Source organism: Erpetoichthys calabaricus, chromosome 3 (genome assembly GCF_900747795.2).
Source record: "Erpetoichthys calabaricus chromosome 3, fErpCal1.3, whole genome shotgun sequence".
Classification (NCBI taxonomy): domain Eukaryota; kingdom Metazoa; phylum Chordata; class Cladistia; order Polypteriformes; family Polypteridae; genus Erpetoichthys; species Erpetoichthys calabaricus.
Genome location: NC_041396.2, coordinates 15,869,938 through 15,887,921, shown reverse-complemented (window position 1 = coordinate 15,887,921; position 17,984 = coordinate 15,869,938). Strand labels below are relative to the sequence as shown.

The 17,984-nt window shown below is 36.2% G+C and overlaps 2 protein-coding genes across 5 annotated transcripts in view; one reads left to right on the top strand and one right to left on the bottom strand.

Moving 5' to 3' along the window:
* runx2a (RUNX family transcription factor 2a) overlaps positions 1-17,984 on the top strand; it is a 197,605-nt gene that overhangs the window by 26,465 nt on the left and 153,156 nt on the right. The window lies entirely within an intron of this gene.
* The window catches only part of supt3h (SPT3 homolog, SAGA and STAGA complex component), a 518,283-nt gene that overhangs the window by 489,132 nt on the left and 11,167 nt on the right, over positions 1-17,984 (bottom strand). For all 3 annotated transcript variants that reach the window (XM_028796401.2, XM_051924455.1, XM_051924456.1), the window contains exon 2: positions 7,917-8,020. In XM_028796401.2, coding sequence (XP_028652234.2) covers positions 7,917-8,020 — 104 coding nt within the window. The remainder of the gene's footprint in view (positions 1-7,916; positions 8,021-17,984) is intronic.

Sequence of the window (17,984 nt, the reverse complement as noted above, 5' to 3'; positions counted from 1 at the left end):
TGAACACAGTACAGTCAGGCACTTCATATCTGTGCATTCTGTATTCATGGATTCATCCAACCACGGATTGAAAATATTCAGGAAAAAAAAAATTCAGAAAGTTCCAAAAAAGCAAAACTTATATTTGCTGCACACCAAGCTCTATGCTGAATCCACGCAGATTAAGTGATGTGTATGCATACCCTGCTGTAACCTCCTGCCTACCTGAAAGATTAGAACACACCAATAACCACTAAAAGATTTGTATGATGATGCAAAGAAAAAGAAAAAACAGTTTCCTGTAACAAAGTATTTACAATTGTTAAGCTTCAACCTACAATGCTTACATCCTGCCCCTCCACAGATCCTGAGATTAGTACTGTAGCAATTTCAGGGTCCGGACCCATGGGGGATACTTCTATGAGTGAGAGGTAGGGAACAGCACAAACACAGCACTTAAAAAGAGCACTTTGATCACATCTCCTGGCTGCTGTAGCCCATTGTGAATTTCCCCTTGGGATTAATAAAGTATCTATCTATCTATCAGGCTGGGTTGGCTTCCAGAAAGCCAAGAGAATAATGTGGCATGTGAGCTGCCTCTGACCAATGTATTAAGGCACCACTGAAGACCTGAAGAGCATGGCAGAAACTGCACTGTGCTGAAAAAGCCAAACAGTCCTTTTTTGGGCCACTCATAAGTAGGCCTGGGCAATAAAACGATAAAGAGAATTAGCATAAAATTAACTTTTCCTTACTAGAAATATAAAACATGGTCGATAAAACTTATTCCATCCACGTTTTAACAGACAACACGAAAAGCCAATGATAATGAGAACAGCGGCATGCCGAACCAATCATGTGGCTGGAATACAGCTACAGCCACGTCAGGTTAGCTTGGTGGACACAGTACTGAGCGGGCTAATGTATGGGCTGCAGCAGCCACGCACTATGGAGTTAATTTACACTTGTAAAATGCGCTCAAAATGTCACTTGCGCATACAAAATAAGTTTTCCTTGCACAAGGACTTTTGGCAGTACTTTAACTCCAGAGTACATGCCAGTATGTCAGGAGTGGGGGCAAGACAAAAAAGAGAAAATGACAAAAGAAAATGTTAATGAAAACTCGATAAAAATCAGTATTACCAAGGAAGATACCCCAACAAACATAACCCAAAGCTCAAAAGATGACGGCGCTGTTGAAAAGAAGTGTCTGAGGAATTTGGTAGTGTGCAGATATTTTGGCTATTTAAAGTCTGACAAGCAAGAAGCAGAGTAGCGCGCACTGCAAATTGTGTCGAAAGCATGTTCCCACAAAGACAGGTAATACCACAAATCTTTTGTGCCAACTGAAACAGTGCCAACCTTTAGAGCACGCACAATGTACGATTTTATAGTCCCAGACCCAAATAAGTGCTGTAATGGGGATTTCCTGTGCCTTTTTTTTTTTTACTTTGACCTTGGAGTAGAGGTCTGTGTGAGATTGATGGACTCATTTTTTAAACCCGTGCCCGCCTACTCCCACAGTGCATCATCCCGCGCCTGCCCACTCTCACATACACTTGGCCTCATTTGTCCCACTCCTGCCCAAAGAAACAAATTGCTTCCATTAAAAAAAAAAAAATCATGTATGGTTGATAAGCCTGTTTATCATGGTCTTGTACAAGGAGTTGGCTGAAGTTTTCCCCTCTTAGGCCCAACTGTCCTTTTCATTTTTTTGTGACAATTCTTCTTCATCAATGTTTAATATAGCACTTCCGATGGGATGTAAACAATAATTTCTGGGTACAAGTTTGCACATCTTTTTCACATATATATGTAAAAAGCAGTGTAGCCAACATGTCTTGTTAAAGCTTTGTAAGTAGGCAACCAATTACTATTCTATATTGAAATAAAGTATGATCTGTTTTAATAATTGCTATTCATTCCACAAAAATGTGGAATGCACACGGAAGGTAGGTGACGTCCAAGTACAAGTCGTATATATAAGTTTAAAACATACACTTTTCTAGTTGGCATAATACTGGTAGCTTAAGAGACTCTCCATTTTCTCACAGTACTTTTTGTTTATCAATACAAGCATAATTTAACCAAAGCAAAGCACTGTGGACATACAGGCATCTCCTCATCTGCTCACAAGCTCCGGGATGAAAGAGGGTGTTACTAAGAGCTGACCAGTGAACTACACTGCACCCTTTGATTTAGTGCAATATCATTAAAACACACTTACTGTATTACAAATTTTTATAAATCTCTTTTTGTTACTGCACCTTTATGATGCTCTTAAATAAAAGATATACAAACAGAAGGTTTGGGCTGAAAAATATATCTACTTTGTAGAGCATGTGGATAAGACCTGGTGCTGAACAATTTGTAGACAAGTTCTTCCAGTAATATCAGATTTTAAATCAGTCATCTGAACGGTTTCGGAAAAGAGACCACAGTTATCTTTTTGCTGATGCAGCCATCAAATTGCTGCAACGCTGAATTCAGCACTATATCTTCTCTCCACACACCTGTTTGAGTGGCCTCTTAAACTTGCCTTGTTGTCCAGAATGATTAAAATATCTGACTAACTTTTTTACACTAGCCAGAAACTGTGCAACCTCGGGTGCTTTTTCCATCACTGCTGATGTAAAAGCACTTGAGAGAATCGTGTTAAGAATGTGGGCACTACAGTTTGATTTGGTGTAGCCATGCAAGGACAGCAATTATGTTTGCTTCTCGGTCAGTAACAGTCAATTCTAGAAACTTTTTTAAACAGTAAAGCGCAAGTGTTTTCAGCTGTTTAAATCGTGCTTGCTTCAAACAGGGTCACAAAAATGCACCCTTGACACAAGATTGTAGCTATCATTAACATAATTGATGGAAGTTTTCAGTCCAACTATCAGTTGTGACAACATACCCATAATTATTAACGGTCTCTAGCATGTCATGTACAATATCTTTTATTAGTTTTTTGGTTGCACACATGTGGCACTTTAAACCTGAGGTCCCCGACTTAATGTCCGCTGTATGTTAGCACATTTGTCAGAACAAGCAAACTGCACTTAGTTGCCATCGCTGTCGATAACAATTGAAAAGGTCTGCCAAATGTCAGACTTCTCTTTATTGAGTTTTGCAGTCTTGTACTCTCCTTTGTTAATGCTGTCCACTATGGATGCAAGTCCGTCTCTGGGCTCTGAGATCTTGAGAAGGCTGCATGCGACACAGTACATGCATGCGTCCCAATTCATTTTAATTATTACCACTGACCGTGGTGATGTTCTTTTGTACACACCACGGCATTTACTATATTTTTTTATTTGCGAAGTACCCACTTGCATGCACTTTTGCCCAAATAATTTACAGTCTTCAATTAACAGAAAACAACTATCTTTGGGAATGTAGAAATAAAACCGGTGTAGCCAGAGAAAAATTCTTAGAGAGGCAAGAAAGAACATGAGAGCTGAAAATATACAGTGACTGGGCACAGGATTAGAACCCAGGATGCTGGATCTATGAAACAGCAGTGAAAACCACTTCATCACCAAGTTCCCCTTAGTTTGTTAGTAGTCTTTGGTTAAATTTAATTCAAATCAGTTAAATCTATTGCCATTTCATTTTACAGTACTATAAAATGCTCTCTATTTGTCTCCACTTCTACTAATGAAGAAACACTGGCACTTAGCAACTATATACAATTGTATGTGATACAACATGTACAAATCAAGTACCATACAGACTATGCCAAATAAATGACCAGCAGAATGATTAGTAACAGGAAAGTTAGTGAAAACAACTTTGCACACTGAACTATTAGTCACATGCAAGTAAAACTTATGAGGATATTTGCAGTTAGCAGTTTGATGTCTGGAGGGAAATAACTGTTGGTGAGTCGAAACTGAATCATTGGATGCTATCATATACTGTACACCTCTTACTGGACGGCAGTCGAGCAAAATGTTTGCCAAAGTGATGCAGTCATTTAGGCACATGACTTCAGATTTTTTTGGCACTGAAACAGTGGTGGTTGTCTCAAATCAAAGGGATATACTGTATATTCCTATATTCATGTGTCCACTCCATGGCTGGTTTTTGAACTATTTTGAGTGCTGATTTTATCTCAACTCTATCACTGCTTCTGCTTATGATTTGACTAAATTTACACTCCAGCATTTATGCAAGGCACAAGTACAAAAAGATAATGCCCTTAGTTGCATGTGTCTGGGATATTTGTGTGATCTTTTAAGTGTATAGGGCACAATGATGAAATGTTGACAAAAATTAATATTACATTTGTTTAATAAAGAAAGACTATTAACAATTTAACTAGTAGTACAAAATTCAGCTGATGATGACCAATTGCTAGTTGACTGGTGCACTGCTGGGTACGAGCTGCTAAAAAAGTGCAGAAGGCGATACTGATATTACTATAGATAAAAATAAATAGAAGAATGTTAAGAGATTTAACCAAAGTTTTAGGCTTGTGAAGGAGTTTGCAAAACTATTAAAGATGAAGTCTAGAACGAGGAGAAACAGCCTGAGGTAGTTTAGACATGTGGAGCAAATGTTGGACAATAACTGACTGAGGAAACAAGTTGAGATAGAAGGGAATAGTCCTAAAGAACAGCCTAGGACAGCTTGGATAGAAATGAAGAAGGTGGAAATTTTATAATGTGTCCTACTTCTTAGGATAACCAATACCAACTTTCTAATTACTAGCCTAACAACGTTAAAACATAGAATTCTGTTTTTCAGAACAGAAATAAGTATTTTGCTAAGTTTTAGAAAAAATACAAAAAGAAATTGATTCCTAAAGTTAACACTTTAATATATTTTATTAAATTCTTTAACTAAAAGAACATACAACCACTACTTTAAATAATTTAAATTTCTCATAGGGTTGTTTTTTATGCACATTTTTCAAAAGAAGAAAGATGACAGATCGTAGGAAAAGAAAAACTGTGGTTTATTTTTCTACACAAGTATGGTTACTTGAGTTATTTTCAAACATACTCGTTCGGCAGCACTACCAGCCAGGCTCAAATTAAACCTCCCAAGATTTAAATTAAACTCCAAAGTCTGCCATCAGTTTAAATAAAAGGATGAACTTCTCACTGACACTGAAGATGACAGAGTCCAATATCCTTTGAAACATCAAAAAGTTGACATGTGAAACTTTACCACAAATTATTAAAGCAAAGACAATAAACTAAATTCATGAAATGATCTAACAACCCTTTAAATAAAATTAATTTAGGACTAACATTAGTTATTAGTGTTAACAAAATAGAAGAGTTATAAATCAATGCTACTGGTTTATTATAGTGGTGGTATTTAAAAATAATAAACTATACAACACATACTGACTGTTAAAGTGGAATAAGTACTGTAATACAGTGATGCTGAATAACTCATAGTGATAACTAGTTAAAACATCTGCAAACTACCATATTTAGAAATCTCATGAATTCCTAAAATCACATAAGTATTTGTAGAAGTATGAATCATTAATAGATATAACTATATAACTTCAAACACAGTGCAAGACTGTCCAGAGGTAGCTCAAAATAAGTTGACTAGGCTTGCTTGATATTATGATTGAAAACTCTCTCTCGCTCTCCCTCCCTCCCTACTTAAAAAGCAAATAAATTGAATCACAGAAAACTGAAGTAAGCTTCTAATTAATAAATTTAAGTCAATACCCAGACATGAACCTTCTCTGTCAGGTGATGTTAGGTAGTCAAAGGTGTATACCAGGAGTTGTAACACATAGTAAAATGTAGACAGGTTGAATGTGTTCTTACAGTATATTACAAAAGATAGTTAAGCATTTAACTAGGCTCTATTAAAAAATGTAAAAAGTACAAATCAGAACTGTAAATATCTTTAGCGCTTTAATAGTTATGCAGACGTATTCAAGCACTTTCTCCTCATTATATTTCTTATACATTTCATACATCATAAGTCTGGTGAAATTATGTTTGAAAATGAAGGAATGGATAACATTTCCCATCCCTTGTTAAGTTCAAATGAAAAGTCTGGGCCACCAAAGTTTTCCTTTATGCATGCTTGTGTGTGGCTCTACAGAGAAAGCCCAAGTCTTTACCATTAACTTCATATAACATATTCCTATATTTGAACAAATTATGCTTCACCTCCTTGTTAACTGTAAGACAAAGAATGCAATATAGAAAAATATATCTTTTAATACTTTTCTTCTTTAATAGAGTAACTATGACAAATATATACTGTATAAGAAATCTGTCATAGCTGCACTATTCATCTGGACCATACACAAATAAAAAGCTCAGCTTTCTTTGGATGGGCGAGTGTAAAACAGAAGCTTTTTAATGAAAGTTTTTTTTTTATTTTACTGTTTCATGTTTCTCCCATGAGCCTTTGAGATTCCTGCCATACATGAGTACAAGTGATCTCAATTAAAGACCTCCATGAAGGCATATGAGCAAGGCTGATATGGGGAGGGGTGCTAAGAAAAAAAAGGGGGGGGGGCAGAGAGAGAGAGAGGAAATAAATACTACACAAAGCATTCAAAAGACAGCCAATGATTAAACACACAGTATTATGACTATAAGTACTACTGTCATGTCTCTACCTTTTTTTATCAAAAGAAAATCAAAAATCACTTTGTATTACCATAAGGCTCTACTCATTGCTTTCAGATACACATATTCTTATTTTAGATGTCAGTTTGCAAAAAAATTGTCTGGTCTCTATATCAAATTATTGATACCACTGCATAAGAAAATAAACTATTTTTCTGTCTCCAGAACAGTGACAAGGATAATACTGAAAACAATAACTATGTATTTAGATCAGCCTTTTTGTTAGATTTGGAGCCAGGCAAATGTTGAGCGCCTCTTGGATGAAGTAAGAATACTATTTCTTGGTATCATCATTCAGCTCCATAGAAACTTTGCCAAGGGTGGAAACTAATCTTTTAAATTGGATTGAGTTTATGCTGCTTTCAAAAATGCCTCCTCAATAAAGCTATAATTAAGTGTTTTGCAAAATACAGGACTGTGAAAACAGATACAGAGCCAGTACTTTAAAAGGTTTATATACAGTTCTCAGTCAGGAGAAAAGAAAGTAAAATGGACAGATTAGACTTTCTTTAGGTTTTTTTATATAAGCATGAATAGAAACAGACATTAAAGACAAATAAGTTATTACAAAGAAATACTGTATTCTGTGATCGAGAAATACTAGCTGAAAAAAAATAGAAATTAAACATAAAGTTTCCTAAATATTTAGATCTCCAATTTCTCTGAGATTATAAAATTTAGAAGGCCTGCAAATTTTTTAGAAACCAACCCTATTAATTATTCATAAGTAAGTAATCCTTGATCATAAGGGTTCAATTTTTAATAATAAAGGAAAAGGAAAACGCTCTTGAGACTTGCCAGGCCAGTTCTTGGCACAGCTTTACTGACAGACGAAAGTGTTTTGCCTTTGACAGATTTTTTAATCTTCAATCATACGTCAGCACCACTTTAAATGGGAAGCATTACTGAAGCAAGAAATGAGCAATTTTATGATGACCCAGCAGAGTCACTGGAAAATGCTTTGGGAGATTAGCATAATTATAAGGCAAGGATGGACTTGCAAGCTTCCCTCGGACAGAACAGGCATACTGTATACATTGTTCCTTTTTAAAAAAAGAATAGCAGTTTCATTCTATGTTGCACATAGGATTTTCTTTAGCTCAAGAAAGCTCTCCGGTGTAAATCTTTCTTTACAGATTTTCTGCAACCCACAAAATGAAGTATATAACCTGGTTTTAGATGTAGTATTCCCAGTTTACTGTCTTACTTCTTGAGTACTGATATACCAATCCCACTCTCACAGAACAGTAGGTGCTATACAGAAAACTAAGGCACACATGGCTAGAATAGTGATGGGATAGACAGACAAAATATTTAACACTTTCAACTTACAGCATTGTTTGCAACTCAGGAACAAAGCTTGCAGACTTTCCAGTTCCTCTTCCGGAACTTAAAGACGCCACACCAGACATTGGGCTTGCTGCGTTACTGCTCATCTGTGAAAATGAAGAACAAATTTCTGAAATACAACCAAAATGGGTCCAAATAAACCAAAAAAATTAAGGAATGCTAAATCATTACAGCACAAAATTCTGGCTTCACACACAAGGCTTCTTGTCTACTAAATAAAGCACACTTCTGCAAAACTAACCCAGTTGTAATCAGGTGGGCATTAATTTGCTGCTTGCTAAACACAAGGTGCATATAGATCAGTGTTTGCCGAGTCTATACTTAGGCTGAAGCACATCATCTTCTTCACAGCCAATTGGGAGCAACAAAGTATAAAAAACATAATTAAATACTATACAACTCCAGTTACTTGAAGCAAAGCAAATGTTTACAGACAAAATCTAATTTCTTTGAGAAATAAAGGGCATAAAACTTGATGCTTTCAATCCTACAAAAACATACAACAATGATAAAGGTTTTTCTTGGTGGTTTTCCATTTTCACCTTACAGTCCTACCTTGATTGACCACTTTAAGACCTTTAATGAAAAATATGATTTCTATTGCTATAGACAGCCACAACGGTCATGTTCAAATCTGGTCAGGCAACAGGTCTTGACTGTATTCATAATAGTGTTTCTGTAGCATTATTAAATTAAAGTGGCTTGAAAGATTTTAGGCAGTTCAATTGTCTGCCATTTATCAGGCCAAGAATCACTATAGGAAGGGCAAAATTGGTTAGTTTTTTTACAGTAATCCTGTGCTTAATACATATATTTATGTTCCTCCTAGAAAGATAGCTGCTGTAAAAGAGACTGCGGTTTTATAGGAACACACTGAATTGAAAACTGGAAACTTGACTCATTCTTTTTTTGACTTGCTTTAACAATAAAACTGACTTTCTACCATACAAGGTTAAATACATAGAATACTAGTGTTTATTATTTGGAGAAATTGTAAAGCATTGGAGCTTTACAAAAATGGGTGGAAAATATGCTGTGTATACTACGTGCATGTATCATCCTTCACTAAACACTGTGAAGGATTGCCGGCTTTCTACTCCGGCCCTCACCCCCAGGCCGCCAGGAGGAGCTCTCCCGACAGCATGAACGTGCCCCGAATTCCAGCAGGGCATCATGGACTCTGTAGTTTATATGCACAGCCCTGCTGGATACCATGGGGGCCTCCAGGAGTCACTGTAGGGAGGTTGTCGGACTCTTATGTGCCCTATAACCCGGAGGTGCGTCATGATCACATGACAGGAAGAAACGACGTGCCTCCGGGGTGAAGAAGAGTTTTTATATGACCCGGAAGTGTCCCTAGTCACGTGGACAGAGGGCGAAACACTTCCGGATCAGGACTATAAAAGGACTATGGGAAATCCCAGACATCGAGCTGAGCTGGGTGGAAGGGTGGCAACGCGTCTGGGAGTGTGGAGGATTATTGTTATTATTATTATTATTGAGTATTGTGGAGAAGAGGGTGCTTTGTGCACAATTATTATTATTAATAAATCATTATTTGGACTTTTACCTGGTGTCTGACGTCTAATCTGAGGGTTCAAGGGGTCACGGAGACCTCAATCTGTCACAACACGTAACATTATTTTTTTTTAAATAATGAGGTTCAGAGTATTTTTTGAGTGAACATGTGCTGGGTCAGGTGTACACCAGAATTTTACCCATAATAAGCAATACAGTAATCCCTCCTCCATCGCGGGGGTTGCGTTCCAGAGCCACCCGCGAAATAAGAAAATCCGCGAAGTAGAAACCATATGTTTATATGGTTATTTTTATATTGTCATGCTTGGGTCACAGATTTGCGCAGAAACACAGGAGGTTGTAGAGAGACAGGAACGTTATTCAAACACTGCAAACAAACATTTGTCTCTTTTTCAAAAGTTTAAACTGTGCTCCATGACAAGACAGAGATCACAGTTCTGTCTCACAATTAAAAGAATGCAAACATATCTTCCTCTTCAAAGGAGTGCGTGTCAGGAGCAGATCATGTCACAGAGATAGAGAAAAGCAAACAAATCAATAGGGCTGTTTGGCTTTTAAGTATGCGAAGCACCGCGGCACAAAGCTGTTGAAGGCGGCAGCTCACACCCCCTCCGTCAGGAGCAGACAAAGAGAGAGAGAAAGAGAGAGAGAGAGAGAGAGAGAGAGAGAGAGAGACAGACAGAGTTTGTTTTTCAAGCAAAAATCAATATGTGCCCTTCGAGCTTTTAAGTATGCGAAGCACCATGCAGCATGTCGTTTCAGGAAGCAGCTGCACAAAAGATAGCAACGTGAAGATAATCTTTCAGCATTTTTAGACGAGCGTCCGTATCATCTAGGTGTGCGAACAGCCCCCCTGCTCAATCCCCCTACGTCAGGATCAGAGAAAGTCAGTGCAAGAGAAAGAGAAAAGTAAGCTGGGTAGCTTCTCAGCCATCTGCCAATAGCGTCCCTTGTATGAAATCAACTGGGCAAACAAACTGAGGAAGCATGTACCAGAAATTAAAAGACCCATTGTCCGCAGAAACCCGCGAAGCAGCGAAAAATCCGTGATATATATTTAAATATGCTTACATATAAAATCCGCGATGGAGTGAAGCCGCGAAAGGCGAAGCGCGATATAGCGAGGGATTACTGTATACACTAAATGAAGTGCCCATATTATGGACCAATTTTCTGAAATGAATTAGGCGTGCACTGTCAAGTGGAACCAATGAGTACTAAAAAAGTGTTATACATTAGATACATGAATCACAGAATACCATCGGTTCTAACCTATCTTTTCTCTCTCTTGTGATAATGGAAAGGCTATCAACAACTTGCATTTTTTTGTATAAGAGGAGCAATGGAAACATTTTAACATGGATGTAGAAATGCGGATACTAAATGATTTGTCCTTGTGTAAGTTGAATATTTGGGTAATTTTTTTCCTCACAATGTTACACAGAAGAAACAGCCAACAGTTTATAAGTATTGACACATGAAAACAAGTACTACGGCCATCACATGTACATTAAAAAGTGATACATATTCAAATAGAAAATAAAGTCTGCATATTCAAAAACTGAATTAAAAATTCAAACAGGTAATAAACTCTGAATATTCAAAAATTGAACTGAAAATTTCTAACACATTCAGCCAGCATCATGTTATTCCTGACACAGTATTAAACACTGTTTGTTTTTTGATGTTTTATTTACACATATCTCTTACAGCTGTTTTCTAAAGGTTTAAAAAAAACCCTGTGGCCCTAAAATTGCAACCAGTGTTAAGTCTGACCTTCTGGATATGCATCCATGTAAATCATAGTTAGGAAGTTTGTATTCAGTTGTGTTATAAATGACAGCATTATGTTCCAGAGAACAGTGTGGCATTAAATAGTCAAATGAAGTTGAAACCGTATTTATATTTATTGTAGTGGCGATTTTCTGCACACACAAAATGATGCCATCAAAAAAAACACAGAGGAAAAGCACACACTTTGAACTCTGGGCCTCTCTATTCCTGTAGCATAAAGTACAGTTACAAGAACTTTCTGCATAAGAAAGTTTAAGTGAAATCAGTTATAGCATGTGTTTGCAGTTTTCACACAGATTCTGCAAATACGTGCACTTTGTTTGCCCCACCTTCATTATCTACATTTTGACTTCATGTGAAGTGTGTAAATCTACCCTATGCTACAACGAGGTTCCATGAACAAAATAAGAGAGAGAATGTTAAAAACCCTTTAAAAACAAAAAGAAAGCGGATTATTTATTGTAAATACAGCAGGTTAATGGGTTCCCAGTAACAGTACATCACATGGCAAGGAACAGCAAGAGCCCCTCAGAATTGTGACTTCAAATTTGTATATATTCAACACAAATATACAGAATATATCAAATATTCTACTTTGAATTATTTATTCACAGAACTACTGCAAACATAGAGGTTTATATCACAAGGCATCATCAGGACGAAACATATATAAATTTATCTTGTTGAACCTATTGAAATACAGGAAACCCTTCTTGAATAGTTAAGGGATATTCTTATTAGATTTATCAGGTTGATCCATTCTTGCCTATAGTAATATATACTACAAGTACCTAAAGTAATAAATGCATCATGGACAGCCTTAAGCATAAAAAAATGATAATTCAATTTAGATTTAAATGATGACACCAATAGGCATCTGAATTAATAATGGCACAACGATCTATATTACTGACCGAGAATAAACCGGATATGGACGCAGGTACACGGCGATGGGACCATGGGACGTACTGCGCAGGCGCGCGTCTCATAAACCGCAACCAAAGTCTTATCCACCGCGAACAAAGGAGTCACAGCCCAAGAACGAAAAAGCTCAACTAACGTGAATGAGAAATGAAGCAACAACGCGCCCATAGCTAACGACTAACGACACAGCCACACAAAAAAGAGGATTCTGCACTGCACCCCAGAGTCAAACGTAACAGGCTACGGAGGCCCCACAGGTCCACAAAGATAGTGCGGAAGGCGCGGGAACATACGAAAGGCGCAGGCATCCAAAACGCGCTTCTGAATAGGACATGAAGCAACAACGCGCCATGAACTCTCCATATTAAATGTACGGCATCCTCACACGTCCAAACCATGTAGCATATGTGAATCACATTACAGTGATGCATTATTAACAATACAACCACAGAAAACGCTCCGTATTAACAGTAAGTGCAATTATCCATATTAAGTAAGTAGACAACGGATAGCTAATGGAGTCACGGTCACGACTCTAAAACAATCCATCTCAACTAACGGAGCTACAAAAGCGAGCCCGCATGGATAAAAACAATAGACGTAGGCGCCTACAACGTGCGTCTGAAACCGCGGAAGCAAAACTGTCTCGGCTCCAAAACCAAACAGCTCCGCATGAACAAATACAATGTACATGGACGCCTACAACGTGCGTCAGAAACTGCGGAAGCAAAGCAGGCACGGGTTCACAATGAAAGACCACAACTGACGGAGATACAAACACGAGCCCGCCTGGATATAATCAATGAACGCAGGCGCCTACAGCGCGCGTCTGAAATGCCGCAAGCAATGCAGGCACATATTGCATACATTCATCAATGTACAGTATTTCGGGTTACGCCGACAATAATCTCTTTCAAATCTATTTCGGGTTACCCAAGACCAGGGGTTGGCGGGCGGAGCCCCCTAGTTATTCCAGAGAACAGAAGTCCTGTAGCTAGAACAATTTTATTAATCTTTTGAATTTCCAGACAACCTGCATTTTGTGACTGCAGTATAGCTGGAACTGTCACATAACTTCATATAAACCTTGACCCAATTAGGCTGTTTTCTGTAAGAAATGAGGAGCATTTCTCTCCATGTTCATTCAAATTGTAATAAATATTTGGAAAGCATGGTATTGGGATGACAGTTGTATCTGGTGCCACATTAACACTACACTAATATAGACAATTCATTTTCCCCCTACATCTCATCTTTTGTTTAACTTTTCACACTTTTATTGGAATGGGACAATATATGTAAAATAGGAGTATTAATTGTAAAAAATGAAAAGATGGTTATTTATTTCACCACTTAGGCTTCTCTTATTATGCTCACACTACAGATATAATCTCCTAAAGCCCACGACACTCACATCAGCAAATATTTCAAGAACAGGGATATTTATCCGGCATTGTCTGCACTAAGATGCACTGTCCTACACAGAGTTAAACATGTCACTTTTCTGGTGTCCCAACACCGACTATTGTGAATCATACAGTATAGCTTTAGATACACATTTAGGCACACTTTGTTGATGCTAATCATATATGTTACACACAATGGTAGGATAAGTTCCATTTCAAAATTTAAATTACATCTTCTTTACATAGGTCACTTTCTAAAAATCTGTATGGTTCCTAAACTGTGATCCACATACAAACACAGATCTAATGTTGAGTTTGGTATTATGCTCCATATGGACTAGCTTCCCAACCTGGACAGATTCCTTTTTTATGTCAGTTTTCACAAGAGCTGCACAAATGGGCGAATGGGCATGCAGTAAATGGATAAAAGAAAATAAGCCCATTAACAAATTTAAAGTTTACAGTATTTTCCCCACATTCAGAAGGTTTTCCTCACTTTCAAAGTTTATCCTCACTTCAATATACTGAATTGGAAAAGAAAGGCTGACCAAAACAAAAGTGTTTAAACTTAAGTTTTTTATCCCTACTGTAAGACAATAATGAACTATACATATGTGGACCATCTTGATTGAGCTTTACTATATTCTTACATCCGTTAACATCAAACGTGACAAGTAAACCACAGATTAACAAAAAAATAACAGAGTGATGTCTTCCTAGTCAGCATAAAAGTAATTGAAATTATGCATTCCAACTTCATTTCTCATCCTGGACCATGTGTTCACTATAAATGTTATTGTCTGTTAATTGCTAATGAAAACATATAACAATTAAAACTCAATCTTAGTATGAAGAAGAGCCAAAGATACCTGTCACTTACATCACACAGGTGTATAGAATTTTACTTGGCAAAAAGAGACAATAATTCAGATGGCTCTTTTCTGTAATTACTTCCCCAGCCTACAGTTTGTTTGATGGTTTAGATAATTAACTTCTTTAACACATCAAAGTAGTGCCATGTGAACACTTTATTTCCTTTCTTCCGGACATTAAAAAGGAAAAGAGAGGAAGAAAAGGCAACTCAAAAGCAGAAGCACTCTCCAGTCAATTTTCTCCAATAAATACAGTTAACATGAAATTGAAATCCTACTGTAATCTTCCCCTATGGGTTAAAGTTCTGCAGTTGTTTTACTTTGAATTGCAATGCAGATGGCTGCCATACTGCATAAAATGATTTCAGATGTTCGGAAAGACAGAAAGATTATTTCAACATGCTAAGGTTTAATATACTACTTAACATGAGTGGGTAGCACAAGGCAACATTTTATTATTGCTGTTTTTTCATAATTAAATTGACTTTTATGCTGCATTACTTCTTGGTTTCTTTATTTTTCTATTTGATACACCTACTTAATTGAACAGATTTTAAACTAGGACAATCAACTGATAAAGCCAAATCTAGAGTACCTATCAAATGTGTTCATTTGTTAAAATCCTATTTACTGTGGAAAAAAATGACAAATACTAAATGAGGATATCTCAAAAGAACACATTGTTAAATGAATACATTTTTGAGGCACAAACCTTTGCATCCAAAGTAAAATTGAACACATGCCATTAACCTTCAGTGTGGATTAATACATCAGAGGTAAATTACATTTTTCACAAATATCAATCACTTTACAAGACTGAAATTTCATTTTAAGGAAATGAAAAGCATATATTGTATTGCACTGAATGCACGAGAATATAATTCAATCTCTTATTAATAAAATGATGCGACAAAAACGCACATAAGCGTTTCAAGAAGTGGTCTCAGATAGAAATATCCTCACCTTAGGAACCACAAGAACATAAAACTACTAATTTTTTTTAATATACACATATATACACATACTGTATATAAATATTTTCCACTATTAAGTAGCTTGCCTATGTTCAAAACATAACTAAAACAGGGTAAAGATGGGATATATATATCAATTTATTAATTAAATAAAGTTATGTGCTGTATAGTCCTTAAAGATTGTGTTATATAAGGTCAGTAGTGTTTTTAAATATATTTATACAGTTTTCAGGATGGTTCAATGTGTGTGATAATATGATGTTATTCTTATCCTGTGTCCAATTGTATAGTACAAACATATATATGTCTTTTACCAATAAATGGTTATTTGATATTTAATTAATTTCTTAAAAACAATGAAAACATTAAAAAAATGTACAAATTAGCATCTCACTTTACATTCAAGAACTTTATTCTATTAAGTAAAAATCTACCAGTACTTGTCATTGGTAAATTTTATTACTAGATAAAGCAGTGGAATAACAATATAAGTACATCTGTTAAGGACACAAAGATGGGTGAATACTACCATGAAAGAAGGAGAAATGCAACAGTAAGTCTTTTATATTCCTCAGTTTGAAACAGACTGAAAAGTACTTGCTCATCATGTATGCAAACTTCAGAAATAAAAGCAGGAAAAATATCATTTTCAAGGCTGTCACATAACCTAAGACCCTAGTCTAGATAAACCAATCAATACTGGATCTTGGAAATTCTTTCTAAAGGCCTACCATTTGGAGTCGTCCATCATTCTGCAAATGCAGGAAGCCAAAGTCAAGCATCCCTAGAAATTAAGGATGTGCAACAAGCCACAGAGTGTTACCAGATAAATAAATATTTCTAATAATCACTTGTATTTTTGACAGAAAAAACAGTATATTCTACAAGAGAATGGAAGCAAGCAAAAGCAAACTTTTGACAATATAAATGAGTCATTGCAAATTCCTCAAGTTAATTTTTAATCAACAACGTTAAATTTTTTTTTTGTTACCTAATATTTTAGGCCTGAGCTATCCGTGCATGCCCTCTCTCTCGCTCTCTCTATACTCACACCACTTAAATTACTATACATTGCAGTGCCCCTGCAATATAAAGCGACATTTATTTGACTATCAAGTATTATAATGCATTAAATATAAATAAGGGAAATGGAAGTTAATGAGTAAAATGTTAAGGAAAGCTCAGGAGGTCTGTTTTTGATCATTTCTGGATTTAGTCGTTTCTAACTATTTCAAGTCACTAAAAATGAACATAGCAATAAACCAATCTAGCACAATTAATTTTGGCAAATAAAATATTACTTTACTGTAAGGAGAAAGGCCTATGGATCTTAAGTAAATTACCCTAGAATGGAACGATAGGTCAAAAATACTATCAATGTCCTAATAAAGACTAAAAAGTAACTTGAAATACTGAATATCCAAAAACTCTGATTGCTATACCTCCTAAATCCAGTATGGGGCAACAAAGAGCCAAAAAGTATACTGCTAGTTACAGTTTAGTGCTACAAGTCCTCAAATACAGTTCTGGAGGGCTGCTGCGGCAGCAAGTTTTCACTTCAACCAGTTTCCTAATTAGAAGAAAATCCTTGCTGATAATGTAACTTGGCATTTAATTATATGTCTTGTTAGAGCTTTCATTCTTCAAAAACAAAACATACGTCACACTGGAGAAGATTCCTTAACAGATGTGTATTTCTTGGTCCTTCCCTTTTCCCTCTCATTTATTTCTAAACATTTTTATTAACACAGATACTGTACTTCATGATGCCTACACACCATTTTAGATGAAACCAAGCTGGAGAGCTGTTGGGTCCTTGGTCATCTGAATCTCATTATTTATTGGTGGCTGATTAAGAAAATAGAAATCAATTAAAACATAAATGCAGCTGTTTAAAACTAGAATATGCAATTAAGGGTTTTGAATCATAGCAAATGATTTAACTAAAACAATCTGGCCTAAAAAAAGCATACTGCTTTGGCAGCAAATGGGTTTTAATTAAGAAATTGACTAAAGTGAAAACCTGCAGCCATTGCGGCCCTCCAGGGCTATACCACTAAACCAGGGGTTTTTGGTTACTACAGCCTCCTGTATTTGTCTTCATGCATGTGAAATTTCTAAGTCACTTCTGATAAAATAACTAAATAAATACACAAATGCATGTCACCCTGAATTAGATTAAGTAGATTTGATACTGTACATACAATATATATGTAGTATACAGTAAACCCATGAAAATGTAAATGTAACAACAATGACACATTCCTATACAACTGGATGGCAGTCAACAACGATGTAAAATCAAGTACATTCTGAGTAATCTACAATTGATAACTGACTTATCTGCATATGGACTGTTGGTAATAGACACAAACAATGCAAGAACATGTGAAGTCCACAGAAAGGGTATTCCAACCAGGAATTAAACAAAGTAGTAAACTGCCACAGTACAACTTGCTTGATATATTAAGCTTCATTTGACCACATTTACATTTTCAAATGTTGCTCTATTTAAAAGATGTTATTACTTGAAAATTTTAA